Source organism: Porites lutea, chromosome 1, assembly GCF_958299795.1.
Source record: "Porites lutea chromosome 1, jaPorLute2.1, whole genome shotgun sequence".
In the NCBI taxonomy this organism is placed as follows: domain Eukaryota; kingdom Metazoa; phylum Cnidaria; class Anthozoa; order Scleractinia; family Poritidae; genus Porites; species Porites lutea.
In genome coordinates this window covers 59,057,971-59,076,607 of record NC_133201.1, presented here as the reverse complement: position 1 = coordinate 59,076,607, position 18,637 = coordinate 59,057,971, and the positions used below count along the sequence as shown (strand labels likewise).

The window sequence follows — 18,637 nt, the reverse complement described above, 5'->3', positions numbered from 1 at the left end:
GCTCAGTCTGAATTGGGTGAGGTATATTTTTTTGGCCAAATAAAAGTTATTGTTGTTATTTAATATTGCTTTTTTTTTTTCTTTGATTTTGCTGGTCAAAATATTACAGAAGCCTCATTGTCTTTAGATTCAGTTGGGGAACAGGCACAGAAAAAAACTTTTGAAGCTCACAATTTTAACATTCTCTAACTTCCTTAATTTCAAAACACATTTCAGTGCTAAGACAATGAATTAAGATAACGAATACAGGTGATAAAATTTCACTTAACCCCTGAGTTGTCAAGCCTCAATTTGTGTGTTGTAAAAAGAGTTTCACAATCAGGTCAAAATTTAAAGAGAGTAGAATTGTTGTCAAATTGTTGCTATAATAACTTCTTAGGACATCTTATCAAGCGGTAATATTTTTTCAATAACTTTATAGCACTTCATTGTTGCCTTGGATCAAAAAATTATACCCTGATTTTTTTTAAGAATAAAACAAATTTCTTTGGTACATTAAGATATCTCAAATCAAGAAAAGGCCTAAAACAGCTTAAATTACATTCAAGAGAAATCATTTTAAGAAGATATAGCAATTTTCACCATTGTTCAAGTACTTTTTAAAAATTAAGATGCTTGAAAAAGTCACTATTTTGCTGACAAATGTATGCAACAAATTCGATCAATACGGCAACAACCCATACACACACAAAAACATAAACAAACACAAAGTTTTAGCTTACCGATCCTGCAAATGGCCTTATTTAAAATGATGGCAGAGAAGTGTTCAGTTCAGGCGGAACGGCATTACAGTTGTTAATTTGTAATGGAAATGAGTTAAACAAAAATTGACCTATTCACAGCAACATTTTTCCCCTGCCTTTGGCTTTTTATTTTCTAAAAGAATCAATAGAACATTAACGAAATAAAATCATTGAAACCACTGTTTTTTGTTTCATAAAACTAATCAAGTGAAAATTCTAATATTTAAGTCAAGACCACCCAGCATTATTTTCAAAACAGAGATAAATTTAACACTTGCTTGTGAATTAAGTAACAATGTCGAGCAGCACGCAAAACGCCCGGAGCAACTGAGAACTAGACAAAAAAGCCCACATTACCTCGCTGGCTAGTTAAGATTAAAGCTCTTTCGAAACTGTGACAGATAATCAAAAATCAAAATCATTTTCAGGCTAGTTCATTTTCTTAGCATAATGAACTGATGAGTTTCTGAAACATCAGAAATAAGTTGCTTTTCACGGAGGCGAACTGAATGAAACTGCCTTGTAGACTTCGTTTTAGGCAGTTAGGTTGGCTTACAGATTTTTCGTTACTTGGAACTTAACTAAATCTGAATTAATTTCAGCTCAATAGATCATCCTTAAACTATCTTTAAATTGCGCGAAACATTCAACTCACACAGGATTAAATTTCTATAACATCCGCACTTTTCGAAGGTTATTTTGTTAAAAGAGAAACATTTCTTTTTCGGAACATATTTCTGGGATTTATCGTAACAGATGCACAAAATTTCAGCAAGGGAATTAAGGGCCGATATCTACTCACCAACGATGAATTAACTTTTGATATCAAGATTCACTACCTGCTGTTCCCGAGTGGATCGAGTCGGCAAAAACAAACAGGACCTAACCTGGCACAGTAGCTTTTTAACAATCCCTAAAGATTTCCACCTGCGAGCCGTATTAATAACTGTTTGAAAAACACCCTCATTTCACAGTTTTTGCAAATCAAACAAGCGATATTGCCGGATACGCTGAATTAACATCTTAAAAGCTTGCAATTTCCTCCGCGACCACAATGAGCTACGTTTGACATTTCTGTCAAGTGAAGCTTTCAGATTCGATTTCAGAATGAAAAGAATTTTTCTCTCGTGTTACGGTACTCAGTTCAATTGCGATGTATTTTTCAAAAATTGATAAATATTTCACAAGGCTAACTGAAACTGAGGAATTCTCCTCATGCACGACCAGTTTGAAAGGCAAAATATTAAGTAAATAGTTCACCGATAAATTGATTCGCTATATATTGGATAGGAACGACGTGTGTTTAATTCACAGACAACATCATGGCTTAACTGTAATAATGTTGCACTTTTTTTCAATATTCGTCCTGTGTAAACAAAAGCTTGAATAAGAAGTACGAGCTTTTCAATTTCTTTTTGGGATTACAATCTAAGTTGTCTTCGCAAAATAAAAAATAGTTCGCACTACACTGAATTTTACATCGATGGTCAACAGAAGTTCTTCAAGTCTGTTCGCCTTGATTAACGGTTCGACGCAACGCGAAATTTAATGATTTGTTATAATTTTGTTTTTCATCAAAGTCAAATTCATTATCGAGTTTTACCTTAAACTAACCCGCACTAGGTAAGCAGCTGTTAATTCGTTTCCTATAGTTAAACTTTTTCATTAAAACTTTTAAATTGACGCACAAAAACCTTCTAATTAAAACAAACGCCACTGAAGTCAAGGAAATAGTCGAAGCTCACAGTTCAGAAAATAAGACCCAATTATCTTAAACTTTTGGAGTTGCCGATTTGATTGAGCACTTGATACAGAATATTCTTGTCAAGTAAAAGAAAAATGCTACAAGACTCAGCAAACGACTTTCATTTTGGTTTTTCGTAGTGTACAACTAATTTCATTTTGCGATGTTTGTCAAACTTGTTTATTTAGAGACAGCTCTGATTTCTTGTACGATTGCGGTAACATTCAAGAATGAAAAGGCTCTCAGCTGTTTCCTGACTCAATACTTGCGTCCATTAAGACACAGTTTTTCAGCTGTTTTACAGTTTTGCAACAATTTTGATATGGAGAACGGGTAATCGATAATCCCTCCAATTTACAGCTCGAGCGCGCGGCGCGCTAAGTGAAACACAAGGCGGAATCACATTGTTAGACAGTTAAAATGGAACGTATTTTATCAGTGTTTGCTGTTTGTCAATAAGTAAACTTTACTTCTTTTACCTTTTTTTATTTCTGACACTTTTGGTTTAATTTCCTATGCAAGTAAATTTAAACGCTTCTTTTTAGACGGAAGACAAGTCTATGAGTATATCGGAAAGATACAAATGTACTATCACATCAAAGTTGCATGGTCAAATCGCTGAGAAGAAAATTACAGTAAAAAGTGGGAAGAAAGATTAACTACAAAATGTGCAGAAAATGTAAGGAAAATATCATCATTTTGGTCTTAACAACTTAAATAAAAAAATTGAAAAATTTCGTTGAAGGTTAATTTAAATCCAAAGGCGACATGGAATGAATCTTTAAGCAGAGTGGAATCGAGAAGGTTATCTAAGTTTTGTGTGTCTCAAGATGAAAAATATCTCGATGGAAAACAGAAATAAAGGAAAAACCAAATACCAGTTCCTTTTAGTAATACTTCATGTCATCGAATCTTTCCCCGTCTTCTTTTTTGCCTAATAGTGAACCTTTCATCTCCGGAAGAGAGTTTTACAAAAGACATGGGGCCTATCTCTAACCTTTGCCGTAATTTTTTTTATTAAAATGAAGCTTCTTGAGCAAAATGTTCGAATGCACTATTTTTTCTTTCGTATTTTTAAGTAAAAAGTGTCATATCTATTAGTGAAGGTTACTAAAATACCACATAGCTAGCCTGGCGCTACAGTTATCTAGTCTGAAAGTAATGGTTCAATTTCCCTTGAAATGTAGTTAGTATTAAGGAATTTACTGAGAGTACCAGTCGAGATCTCCTGCCGGTAGCCTGCGAGCAAGATCTCCGGGGCGCTCTGGCGGGCGGGGCGGGAAAACATCGCCCAGTATGCCTATTGTTCTCAGGACATTTACTCCAGTTCACCAAAGTTCGTAGATCTGTCATATTACACGCAGTCATGCTTAGACGCTGTAAGAACGCTTCAACCATTGGTTGCCAAGAATGCATGACGGTGCTCATTAATATGATGAAGGTGGAAAACTAAACAATGAATGCAGCACGCTATTGTTTTCTCCTTTTAGCTCTTTTGTTTCGCAAAATTGCGCATGCGCTTTTTTCACAGTAAACGTTAATAAAATCACTTTCCTTTATTTGCGGGAATTTTGTTTCTTGAAAAGTTAAACCACAGAAAGAGCTTGCAACTACGTCTTAGAAATTTGAATACCTGCATCGAAAAAGTCCATGCGAAATGCTGAAATTCTAGAGACGTAGTTGCAAGCTCTCCTTCCTTTTCCCGCTGCCAGTGTTCCCCAGAGAGCTGGCTTGCAGGCTATCCTGCCGGTACAATTTCTCACTTTTCCAAATCTGCTGATGATTACTGATATAGTTTATTTACTCCTTCCAAATGACCTCATTTTAACATATGTAAATTATATCCTTCTCTGATATTACCCAGCATGTGCAAGGAGAAGAGTTTCATTATGGCACTGACGTCACCAGAGCCTTCGGATCTTATGGCTGCGCATGTCTCTTTGCCCTTAGTCCGGAACACTAGCCGTTTTGGTAGAAAACCCGGATGTTTAGGATTGACAAGCGGCCTCAGATTTGTTGTATGTAATATAAGAATTAATGGACCAGTCTCTTTGAGATTCTTTTATTGACTTTTATTCACGAAATATCAATTCTTCATGGAATTCTTTCAATAAGAATTTAAGTATAAGAAACTAGATTGGATAAATTTTTCTCTAGAAGACCTCTTTGATGTGATTCCTTTCGCATCGCATGCGCAGACTCAATTGGAGCCATGCAACAAATGAGATTAAGACTGTCCTTAGAACTGACATTTTTGTTCCTCTCTTATAACCTGAAGAAAATAAAGGACATTTTAATGGCGAAAAAAACAGAGACAAAGATTCCCCTATTGTATTAGTTGACAGTGGTTTGCGTCGACTTAGTAGGCAAATGACCTATACATTAAGAAATGTAAGTACAATCGGAACATCTGCGTTTCGGTCTCCCTAATTTTCACAAATGTCAAGTTATCTTCGGGAATTAACGAAAAGAGACTGGACGCTAATAACTAATTATTGAAAAGCTGTTGCGAATTTTGGAAAATCTACCGTAGAATAAAGAGAGTCTTCCAGAACCTTTGAATCTATTTCTCTGGGTTAGTTTTCAATGCACGGGATAATATTAATACACAATTTCTGAGTTACTGCAAGCCTCTTTTTCCACATGAAGCTATTGTTGATTATGAAATGATTTCTTATTCTAATGCAAATAAAACTTATTTGGAACTCCGAAATGGCCTACTACTACAAAATGCTCTATGGTGGGTCATCAATACCCAGTCTTCCGAAGGCTCATTCAGGCTCATTACAGAGCAGGTGTTAATATTTTTTTCTGCTTTGACGATTCTTCCCGCAATGAATGAGTTTATTTCTCCATACTGAAACTTATCGTTGTGTAAACTTATAATTTTCATTTGTTAATATCATTGGTTATCGACATTGGTCTTGTTTAACACGGTTTCAGCTTTTCCGGCTGCTAATATGATTTATTGGTTTTGTTGTTGTTGTTGTTGTTGTTCAAATTCAAACTGCATGCATAAAAAAAATTAGTGTCCCTAAGTTTGTGATTAACCTTCAAATAATCGCACTTACTGGCTGAAGAATTAACTGTTTGAGTTTGTCGTTCATTGTACAGCCAGCGCGTCAGAGAATTCTTCGTTAACGAGCCGCGTCAGTTACCAAGATCTAGATCCCTTTGGTTACTTCGATCCTTCACATAGGAGAGGTATAATGACTATGACGTTAATAACAAAGTGTGTGCTTATCTATACTTCTTTAATTACTGCATTTTCAAAAACTGTACAAAAAGAGGAATGAAGACAATCCCGCATTGATACATGTTTTCTCTTTCTTTACCGAGTCGTAATTCAAGAAATACATGCATCTTTGTGGCGAATACTTTTTTGTGAGGTATTTAATTTGATAACGTATCATAGAACTAAGAAAATAGTAGGGTGAGTGTTTTGATTCTTTTCAAGAGTCTCAAGGCGTTAATTGCTTATTTTTTTCTGCTGGAAATGGAAAAAAAAAGACTAGTTTCCAAAAAGACTGACGGTCCTTAACGCCTTAGAAAGGCATCGTGTACCGTAAAATTTTCACGCAAACTCTATTACTTCAGTACTTGAGACCGAGGATCGACAACACATCCATTTTACTAAATAAGAGTGGAAAGATCTACCTAAAGCTGCCTTAGCTTGCCGATACATGGCAACCCATGTATTTCTCATTTCCGTGTTGAGGCCAGCGTATATAAAAACGTTGACACAAGCGTTTGCGTAAGCCATAAACACGGTTACCTTGACAACAATGAGAGGCGTGCATGAAACACAACCCAATAGACTAATGATGTCAATCACTGTGATTGGCGTTGTCAAAAACACAAAGATACCAACTACGATCAGAACAATCTTTGTCCCTTTTCGATCAGCATTTTCACTGTTGCTGATAAGAAACACTCGGTTGTTAATCGTGTTATTGTCTGCATTTGTTCGGATATTAGGCAATGTCACTGGCTTGCTTTTTGCAGCAACTGAAAATGGCACCTCCAATAGTGTTCCGAGATTTTTGTCGATGTTGATACGATGAACCTGTCTCCTGGCAGTTTTGAGGATGAAGTAGTTGGTAAATGCCAGTATAATGATCACGGCTAAATTGAGGATGGAAAATAACACAAACAGGTACTCTCTGGTCAGCGTGGTGGAATACAAGCAGATATCAGACACTTCAGCAGTAACAGCAGCTCCCCATCCCATAATAGGCAAGAAGGCGATGATAAAAATGACTACCCAAGATACGGCGACAATAAGAGCCAGTCTCCAAGGTACAGCTAAGAGAGGGTATAGAAAAGGCTTTTTTAATGCAAAATATCGATCGAGGCTTATTAGAGTCAAGTTAAAGTTTGAAGCGCCGAAGAAAAACACAGTTAAAGGTATAACAACCAGGCATGGTATTAATGGTTTTTGGTCAGTTTGGTTGAGTTGATCGGCAAGACGAAGCGGCATGGCAATAGCTCCTTGAAGCATATCAGCTACAGCCAGGTTAAGGAAAAGAAAGTTGTACGGCACTGTACGAAGTCTTTTGTTCCACAAGATCGCCACGATGACCATCAAGTTTCCAAAAACAACCACAACAGAAACGACAACCATGAAAATAGAGGTTACAATCGCTTCAAGTCGGTAGGAGGACATTTCAAGCGAAGGCTTGTTTCCTTGTGAATCCTTAAACTAAATTAGACACTTAAAAACGTCTTGTTTAACTGAAGCGAAGAAATATTCGGCCAGCAATACTGTTTTTTACTGATCCATGAGTGATATAACCTTAAGTTCTAACTTTGTTTCGTAGCTTTTCGTTAACAAGCGCAAAATGTTTCAGCCTGTTTCGCGACGCGAGTATTGATCTTTTTTAAAGAGGTTATTTGAAAGACAATAACAATAGAAGCGGAAGAAACCCTTCAACGTTTACACTTAGTAGAGGCGACTAAAGAAACAAAGCGTTTTCGTCAAGTAATAGCTCTTATTGGCTCGATCGGCATTACAGCAAACAATTGTCGTGAAATGACAGCCATCGTACTGAGGCATTGGATGAATAGATCGTGTCAAACAGGAAGTATCTAAGTCATATTATCAGATGTATTCCATTGTAGACAGAAGAGTCGGTGCTCACATTTTTTAATGAAGTTTTAAGCACATAAAATAACTATTTTTTAGGAACTCAAAAAGTGAATCTCTATTTATGACGAAATCAACCTTAATGTTGCAATTATTTCTAGTATTCATTTATCTTTGCTGACAATTATTTCAATTGGTTCGCATTGAGTTTACTTTCATCTTTACACACATTAAGCAAATAGAAAACCCTCATTTTTAATCTGTTGATATTGTGTCTATTGAAAAAGAGAAAAAGATGAACTCCCGACCTCTTACCGGTTTCAGTTGTTAAGTTTAATGGTACGCTTATCAATTCATCCTTTTAGGCTCCTGTTTTGTAAAGAAATAAAAAAAACTAACTTCAAATCACACAGAGTTACCGAATAAGATAGTAAAGTTAGTAACCTATTTAATTTATGGGCGTGCGGAAAGCGATTTTTCCAAAGCCGCCATATTTTAAAGCGATAGGGTATATCTTCGATCGCCGTAACGATCTGATGAAAAGAAAACTTCAGCCGGCCGCTATCCTGATCATATTGATTAACAGGTTGGATTCATGCGTAAGAGAGGAAAAAAGTGAAAGCAAATGATTTAAGAAATATCCTCCAAAAATCTATAATAAAACTGAACTAAGACTGAAGTTCAGGAGACAACAATTTTGTCAAGATTTCGGGCAGGCACGCGGCGGGATATACACAGGGGCAGCTGCAAAACAACTTTTAGAGCAATCTCACTTCCTAAGGCCACAATACCTTTGTTCAGCGGATGGGTCCCGTTGGCCATATAAGGTCATGCATCCTGTAACGACGCTCCTGTTGTTTGGAGCGAAAAATGTTTAATTTGTAAAATTGAGTCCGATTCCAGTCCTAACCAATGCTATACTGCTATTCTATGTGCTTCGCGTACACATGAAACGGTCGAAAATGGTTAGAGATACGTCACGTCACTTCCGTAACAAATCAGTTGATCAGCGACATCAGGTGTTTGAAATGTTTTTGGTGTGGACTATCCTTTGAGTCCCAGCGATAGATCTTCATATTGCCATTTGTTAAAAAAGCCTCTAGTCTTGTTTTTTAATACAGTGGTGAAACCCACGTAGTCCTCCTTGATGTCCACACTGAACTCCAGACTGATTTCCTTTGTGTCCTTTGATGATCGATTGATTAGTTTTTGTAACATTTTTGCTTGATTATATGATGAAATGAAGCTGAGGTGAACTGTACAGTACCGTAATTGGTCCACGACCGCAAATGATCCCCGAATCCCGGAAGTGCAATTCTAATCCAAAAAATGAATTAAAGTAACAATACTTGAAGAAACGAAAGTTCTCCTCAGTCTCCAAACAAGAGGATATAGCGGCGAACTGTTATGATAACTAGGGATTACTGGTCCGGTAAAGCCTAAATATGCATTCTATTAACGATACATACTGGATTCTTCAATAGCTTTCAAAAAGTTACCATGAAATCCGTAATACTTAATTTCATTTAATCTATTTACGGCACCGTCTTCCGCCTTACTTCGTTAGCTGCTTTTGTTTGAGAGTGGATAATGTTGCCAAAGATCTACACTCATGTAGAGTGCAGTAGGCTAGCCTCCCTCAAAACACAATTATATACATGCTCCTCAGGGGTTTTGTTGTTGATCATATCAGTAAAACGTTTGCTACACTGACCCTTTCATCGGGAGCTTCAAGACACAAGAATGCTATGACATGTACGGATATTGTCAATAACTGTTGTGTGTCATATTTTACAGTGCAATAATCGCTCTAAAACAAGTAATTTCTATTTCAACCACTTCTACTTAGTCGAACTTATCAAGAAATACGTGCATTCTGAAAATATCTGGCATGCAGAGGTTGTGTTTATCGGGTAGAAGTATGTTTACGTTAATGCGTATTTCCGCGAAAACTTGTCAGCAATTGAGATGTGAGAACGTTACTTATACCAGTAGTATAAAAATGATGCCATCCCACTCACTCTCTTTTATTTCTAACTCATCCCACTCACTCATTCACTCACTCACTCTCTTTTATTTCTAACTCATTTCATTCGTTCTCAAGTAGTCGCTCTTATTGCTCGAAGAGATAGAAATAAGATAGTTCTCAAGTAGTCGCTCTTATTGCTCGAAGAGATAGAAATAAAAGAGAGTGAGTAATATGTCATCATTTTTATACTACTGGTGTCCATTTTTTTGTACTTAGTATTATAGTTGGACTGATATTGAAACAGAAAAATAAATTTGATTTAAGAAATAAAAAATAAAAAAATATAAATGGGATTCAAACCAATAAACAAACAAACAAGACAATTAAATAATTGTATTCCTTTCAATGTTGGAGGATTAATATTTAATAGTCAAGAAGATTATCTGTTGTTTAAAAATATTGATAAAAATATCAGAGAAACAGTTAAATCAGTGGAAGATGGTATAATTGATTTAAAAGATGTTTTTAATAATGTTAAAAAAATAAATGTAGAAGAAATGTATTATAATGCAAGAGAAGAAATGGATGGTTTGTTTAAAAATGCAACAGGTTTATTATGTTACGAAGGCACATTATTTGTTACTACTTATAAAGTTGGTTGTTGTTTTTTTGATAAGATTAATGTAATAAGATTTGATGATAGTGATGATGATTTCTAAACTTATAACATTTTATGTTACAAGTTTTACTTTATATAATCAATATAATAAAATGTATTGTCGTTTAAATAACGAGTTTGATTGGTTGATGGAAATGTTAAAAGAAGGTGATTGTTTTTCAGATTGGAAAGATGTTGCTAAATTTATAGATGGTGATTTACTAAAATTACGTTATATGAAAAAACGATTTGGTTATTTATTTTATGATGATTATAAATATATTAAGAAAGTTAATGGTCGAAATGCTATTTTTGTTAATAAAGAGCATCAATTTGTTTGTAGAAAACCTGAAGAACCAACATTTCATGGAATTGATGAAAATGAACCACCATTAAGTAAAAAACGATATCTTAATACTACCATTCCTATGAAAGACACAGAACGTTATGAGATTAAGTTTTTAGACGAAATAGATAGAGGAGATCCTTTTATTACTAAAGATGAAAAAATACAAAATGAAGAAGTAAAACAAACTAAAAATATTCTTAAAAAGATTAAACTAGTACAACCTGAAATATTTAACAGTGATGAATTTTATGAAGTGTTATATTCAGAAGAGTATGATAAAATCGAACTTGAAAAAGACCGAAAAAAGTTTTATGAACAAGTAAAGAAATTTGTATTAGAGAATTTTTCCTACAAGAATTAGTATAACCAACTAATAAAAATGGAACCAAAATCTATAGATACTACTCCTACTAAAGAAGATTTGGATATTATAGATGATAAGGATCCAGAATACATTCTTGAAGGAGAAGATTTTAAGAGATTAACCAAAAGTGCTAAAAAACTCGGTGCTGAATCACTTGATTATTCAACACGTAAAAATAACAAATACATGGCTACACTTCCAGGTGGAAAGAAAGTTCACTTTGGGTCTCCTAAATATCCAGACTTTACTATTCACAAGGATAAAGAGAGAAGAGATAAATATTTGTCTCGTGCAATGAAAATCAAAAATAAAAAGGGAGAATTAACTTATACTAATCCAGAATCGAGTAACTTCTGGTCAACAAGGCTTCTTTGGGGTGGAGGTAGCTAAAAAAATGAAAATAGGCTTAACAATTTTAATATAAAAAAAAAATGACTAAACAAATAGTTTTAATTGGTGCTAAGAAATATTATATTCATCCTGTGTTTACTAATTATGCAGCTTCAAAGGAAGGGAAAGTTATAAATATTAAAACTGGAAGAAAAATGAAAATGTGTAAAAATCACGCAGGGTATTACAGGTTTGGTTTACAGTATAAAAAAAGACGAAAAACTTATTTTTTACATAGGTTTGTTTTTGAAGCAGTTAAGGGATTAATTCCTGAAGGATTTGAAATTGATCACCGAAATGAAGTAAAAACTGATAATAGAATCAAAAATTTACAATTATTAACACATCAGCAAAATATTGAGAAAAGTAAAAATAAACCAATTGTTTCGATTAATGTTGAGACAAGTAAGAAAAAAATATTTATAAGTAGTAAAGCAGCATCGATAGAGTTAGAAATATTTCGTTCAAGTATTTCTAATATTTGTAATAAAATAAATTACCGTAAAACAGCTACTTCCAAAAAAGATGGAAATAAATACAGATTTGAATTTTTAAAAGTGGTTTAAGAATTATCTAAATATATAATAAAATGCAGTTGTCAAGTTACGAAAATATTACCCAAGACAATATCATCTTTAATGAGAGCAAAGAGTACAAAGTAAAAGATAGCAAAATCAAATATAAACGTATTCCAATTGAAATCAAATATCCAAATAAGAAAAAAGGTCCACTTGTAATAGAAACTCCAGTTCTTTTCTCTTTTGGAGTAAATGAAAAGAAAAACCAAGATACCAAAAAGTTAGTAGGTTATTCAATACCAGTATGTCTTTGGTCTCGCGATAGTGAACCCAGTACTAAAGAAAAAGAATTTTTTGATGTTATTAATAATATAACAACTGCATCACAACAATATTTAGAAAATGAATATGGTCCTGATATGGCATCAAGTTTATCTTCACCACTTTACCATAAACAAATAGAATACACAGACAATAAAGGAAAAAAGAAAACAAAAGTTGATGATTCATCAGCACCAGTTCTTTACGCAAAACTTATTTACTCAGAAAAAACAAAAAAAATTTTATCTTTGTTTAAGGGAAAGGGTGGTCGCGATTTAAATCCTTTTAAATATCTTAATCAATACTGTAATGTTAAATTGGCTCTCATAATTGAAGGAATCTTCATAAGTAAAACTGTAACATCTTTACAAATCAAAGTATATGAGTGTTATGTTAAACCTCTCAAACCTAGAGAGTCTTTACTAAAATTTGAGGATGAAGAAGAAGAGAGTGATGGTGAGGGTGATTATACAAAAGATGGTATTGAATCATTACTTGAAAAAGTTAGTGATGAAGAGTAAATAATATTATTATTTATTTTTAATACATTATTATTTTTGTATTAAAAATTAACCAAATCTTTTGAGCTAATCCATGAATTAAATTTATCAGGATATCCACTCCATTTTACTAATGCTAATTTATTTTTATCATCTTTCTTAATAATTTTTTCTATTCTAAATGTTTTTTGTTTTGATTTTTGTAATTCTTTTTCGTAAAAAGAACCTCTAACTTCTTCCCCCATCAGATCTACAATTTTATAAGTAATAGGTTTTGTTGGAAGAACTTTATCAATAATGAATATTTCCTCTGTCCAGTTTGGTGTGTAACCTTTATCAAATATCTTTCTTTTATTTTTTGGAATTCTAACATTATCACCAATTGCAAACTTTGCTTTACTTGGCTTCAAGTAAATCAAATCACTGTACAAATTAGAAAAAACTTTATTCTCATTATTTTTTTTACTTGCTTCAACAGGAGTCATTTTTATACTAGAATGATAAGTATTATTATAATCATCAAGTATTTTATCAATCTTATCCCAGTAAACATTGTTGTTATTAAGAGTAAACATTTTCCAAATTTTGTTTTTAATTGTTCTATTCCATCTTTCAACAACACTAGATTTTTCTTTGTTTTCAGTATGATACGGTTTAATTTTTTTAATACCAAGAAGATTTCTAAAATATTTACCTATAAATTCGGAACCTTTATCTGTCCAAAGCATTTTTGGTTTACGATTACTTTCTTTTAATATATCATAAAATGCTTCAGTTACAGTTTCAGTTTTTTTATTTTTCAATTCCTTTATCCATCCATACTTACTAAATACATCAATAACCATCAGAAGATATCTAATTCCTTTATTCCACTTACTAAACTTTTGCATTTCTACCAAATCAGCAGTCCAGATATCATCAATTCCATTTGAGATTACTCTTCTTTTTTTAAAGTTTCTTGTGATTGGTTTGTGAAGTTCGTTGGCTAATTGTTGAGACCAATCACTACTCAACGCCGTTTCAAGTTTAAACCAAGACCAAGTTTTTGTTTTGTATTAATCAAGAATCTAGCAGTTGAACCCCATTTTGGCATTTCTCCATATGGTAAGTCGTCTAATGATTTTACCATCTCTTTATCACAATCACCTTTGCTTCTACCCATGTCGTAACAAATATCGTGATAAGCTGCTATTTCATCAACTTTGTTATAAGGTTTAACTTTCCACTCTGTAACTTTTCCAGTTTCAGGATCATAGTTTAATTGTTTTTCTAGAGGATTGTATGGACCCATATACTTATATTTTCCTGGAGTCCATCCTGCTTTTGGTTTTGGAAGTTTTCCAATCAATTTGTGAACATCAAATCCTTTTCCAGATCTACCGTCTAATTCTAATCGATCAGTTTTATACTTTTTATTCGGTCTAACTTTTGTTGATAGTTGATCCATTGCTGTTCCAACAGAATCTTGAATAAATGGTGTAAGTTTATTTATTCCATAATTAACAGCTTTCTTTTGAACATTTTTATTTCTCATTAACTCACTTGCTCCATATTTACCCATTTCAACTGCTTTTTTACCCATCCAAGGTAAACCGTAATGTACAAATCCATCAACTGCTGTACCAACAACAGTATCAAAGACGCCCGCCCCTTCAGACGGGCTGATTAGTTTTTTGACTTTCTTTTACTTTTTCTTTTACCACTTCCAGTTAGCATGGGGGTTTTGGGAGGCACTCCCCCCATTTTTACATATCTAACTTTTTTAATTCCACAAACTCCACAACGACAGAAGAATTGAGTTCTACCTCTTTTATCTTTTTGATAACCACTTGGTTCTGTACAAGGAGTTACCATTTTATCTTTAATGCAATATGATTCTTTCATTTAATATATGCTTAGATAAAATATGTCTAGTAGACCTAATTTTCTTAAAAGTGAACTACAAAAGATATATAATAACCTTAATATGAGTTATGAATATGCTGATTTTTCTAGATTGGAAAATGATAATAAATTTATAATGATATTTGAGTTGCTTATGGAAATAAATGAGAAAGCAAATACTCTCAACAAAGTTGTAAAAGGTAATTATCTGTTTATATAATAAATGGAGGCTAAATTCTTTTCTGAGATTGAGAAAAATATTGATGTTAAAACAATCAAGGATTTTGAAAAAGAAGTGCGAACAAAAATATATAATGAGATGGAGTCACTTAGAAAGAAAAATGATAATCTTTCCAGAGTGCTAATGGTTAGTGAATGTGATATGTGGAAAAAAATTAGAAATGAGGAATATTCATGGTTGAAAATAAATAGTGATAAAAAGAAGAAACTTTATCGTCTTATTGACATTTACTCAAAATTTGTTGACATAGTTGATAGTGTTAGAGATTTAAACACAAAAGTTGAGAAGGTTAAACTACTAAAGAATACACCAGTGGATAGTGAATAAATCTTTGACCTTGATTCATTTTATATTTTAATAATATAAAATGTTTAATATTAATAACCAAAAAGATATAAATTTTTATTAAGAATTTGTGTAGTATCATTAGTATATTTGTCCAAAATTTTTCTTAGGATTTTATATTTTTCATTACCATATAAATCTACTGTAACAGTTTCTTCATAAGTTGGTCCTTCATATGGTTCATTACTGTTTACATATTTAGTTATTGGACTTACAGATCTTATTCTTTTGTGTTGATTATGTCTAAATTTTAAATCTCCAGTTGTATATCCAATATATATTTTACCATCAGGAAATTTGTAAGTATAAATTTGTACTTCTGTAATTTCTTCATCCATTTAATTTATAATGAATATATTATTTTATATTTATCCTCCAAAGTATGCTTTTATAAAATCACTATTGTCATCATCAAAATGAGGATTATGTATTACATCTAGAATACTATTACCCTTCTGTCTCTCAAATAAGTAGTATAAACACCAATATCCGCAAAGTACAGTATTACGATTTTGTATTTCATCCATTGAGTAAACTATTTGTTTTCCAGAAGTATTAAAATATCTTAATGCTTCATTTGGCATTATTAGTCCAAATGGATCGAAGTATTCAACAATATTATCTATATTTCTATAACAAACCCAATGTGTTCCAGGTCCTCCCATATCATCTAGATTAATTATTCCACATTCTTTTCTAATATTTTTTGGTAGTCTATCACGAGTATATATTCCTCTAAAATTTTTAATACCAAGTCTTTTTATCCAATCAATAAGGTCAAAGTTAGATAGAGGTTTAATTACAAAATGGTACCTAGAATGGGAATTGAGTTGAATAAGCTGTTTTTTCCTAGTAGTAGTCCTTTTCCCCTGGATTTGGGCTTTTTTTTTTTAACTCCCATTCCTATTGGGTTTGACCAATTACCAATAAAAGGTGGTGAGTGATAAGGATAACCTTCACCATAAGTAGATGGAGGAGGTGGAACGTAAACATTTGAAGTATTGGATGAATTACTTCTATCTACTTGTAGTCCAGAACCAAACATTTTAGATACTAAACTAATTGCCATTGGTATACCAATAGATGCAAGAGTTCCAAGAAATCCTCCTTCTATTTGTTTACGAGTTGGTTTAATAATTAATCGTCCACCTGTTTGATGTGCTTTGTTAATTTGGTTTATTTGTGATTGTGTAAATTCTCTTACAAAAGGTGGTAGCATTGGGAAAAATTTATGGGGGATTGTTATTCCTTTTCCAAATATTTTATTCAAACCAATTTCACCAAGTGCAGTGGCAGCACCAGTAGCCAATGCAGGAACAACTTTTGATACTCCTTTTATTGCGTAAGGTAATACTTTTGCTCCAAGAGATGCGAGTGATGTAAATAAGTTTCCACCATGTTTTACAGAATGTCTAATCTGTGTTTTACTTATCTTTATATCCGATCCGGTACCATTTGCAATAGATTTTTTTATTTTAGAAATTTGTCTCTGGGTTAGCATTAACTCATCAGAACCTCGAAGATGTCCATGTTTTAACCGAAGAGTTAGTGGTGATTTATTTAATATTGCAGAAGCCAATTTTGACTTTTGTCCATCCGTAAGTTTTACTCCGTATTCAATATAAGATGTCATTTTTATTATAATATTTATATTATTTTGTTTTGGTGGTTTTATGTACCTGCTGTAATATAAATATCGTATGATTTTTTACGCTTGTATTTAATTTTGTGTAATCATAACAGCTTGTGTAAAATTCTGTGTAATCATAACAGCTTGTGTAAAATTCTGTGTAATAATATGCGGTGTAGGTTTCCTTATGCTCTTAACAATAGTTTTCCATTTTGTTGTGTTATTTCAGCTTCAGTTTCGTGAAGTACCAGAGCGTAAACATTGTAGTTAGCTGCAGTTGTTCCAGATAACTCATAATGAAATGCAAGTTTTGTCACCCCATCTTTTATGTCTAGTTTTTGCTTGGTTAAGTCAAAATATACAAACGGACATATTTTCAAAAGTAGATCTAGTAAGAAGTGTACCTCCTTGAAAATCATTGTTAGCATAAACATACTTCATCACATCTCTAAAAACTCTTGAAGGATCTGTTGAAGGTTTGTAGTGAATATCAGGATATTCATTTCCATTTCCTACCTCAAGATAACACCTGTCAAGAGTCCTTGGATCTGTAGAAACACTGAAAGTATTATACAAAAATGGATTTGCTGTTTGTGTATCTATATTTGGAGTATTAATTATAAAAACAAATACATGTCGTGGTTTTGATATACCATTTGTAATTCTAAAATTACCAGTTCTTTGATTTCCAGCAATGTTTCTCTCAACAACCTCTTTTAGATAGGTCCATTTATACGGTTTAAGATAGTTTTCCATAAATAATTTACTTCCTTCTGCATTGAATACCAGCCTAGGTACAAAAAGTTGAAGACGAGTAACTACTACTCTACATCGATCTCCTCCAGCCCTCCAAATAAGATTATCATCTTTTTCGATCTCAAAATTTATTTCGATTTTAGTGTTAGGAAGAAGTTTATCTTCAAGTGCCTCAAAAAATGAATACCTATTAAGTGGAATTTCACAACGTACTGTGGATGATGTTCCAAGTAAAGCTTTACGCTTTGCAAATCCTTTATTATAAGATGATGGGGTGTTATCTAACATAAAACCTGCTTCATCAGCATTACCAGCAGCATTTTGACGATGAGTAACTTCTCTTTTAATAAATCTATTTTTATTAGCAGTTGTTGATGTATCAAGATAATAAAATTCATTTGTTGCAACTGATTCAGCGTAAGTTTTGTTATACTCAAGTAAATTTTTTATATTTACACTATGATTAGCATAATTACACTGGTATAGTTCTTTTCCATTTGCTAATACTGATAATCTTGAAATAAAACTATTTGCTCCATTTACAATTCCCATTTGATCATCTCTATATGCAACATATTGGTTGTTTCTATTAGCTGTAAGACTGTCATCATCTACATTAGCTCCAATAACAAAATTAGTTCCATCACGTTTTTGAACTTTAAAATCTATTGCTATTCTAGCATTATACCAATCAAATGGTGTTACTTCACCTGAATTGTCAGTGATAAATTTAAGGTTATTTCTATCTTGATCAGTGTTGTTTGCTGGAGCTGTATTAATAGCTTGTTCCAGATCAAAAACAACATCTTCATATCTCTCTAGATAATTTGGATTTCTAAAAGACTTCATTTTATTTTAATAATTATATAATTTTTTTCTTAGTTTAATGTACCTCCACTAAGAATGGAATTCAATCTTTGATTTATTTCTTGTTGAGTCATTTTTCTTGTTGGTAAACTTTCAACTTTTTTATTAAAAGTTACTTTTTTTGCAGGGGTTTTTTTGGTGGATTTTACCTTTTCTTTGGATAACGCTTGAACTATTTTATCACCAGCCTTTTTACCAGAATATTCACCAGTTTTTGTTGCAGTCATTTTTAGTAATTTATCACCACTTTTTTGAGCACTTTTTTTAGCAGT

The 18,637-nt window shown here is 32.8% G+C and overlaps 1 protein-coding gene across 1 annotated transcript; it reads right to left on the bottom strand.

Moving 5' to 3' along the window:
* Positions 1-5,853: 5,853 nt before the first annotated feature.
* Positions 5,854-7,184, bottom strand: LOC140940618 (octopamine receptor beta-2R-like). The gene has a single exon (XM_073389612.1). It carries the CDS (start codon positions 7,151-7,153, stop codon positions 6,062-6,064), a length of 1,092 nt encoding a protein of 363 aa, XP_073245713.1. The 5' UTR covers positions 7,154-7,184; the 3' UTR covers positions 5,854-6,061.
* Positions 7,185-18,637: the final 11,453 nt, after the last annotated feature.

Excerpts from the sequence above, each read along its gene's own strand:
- LOC140940618 (XM_073389612.1), bottom strand. The coding sequence starts at position 7,153 with ATGTCCTCCTACCGACTTGAAGCGATTGTAACCTCTATTTTCATGGTT.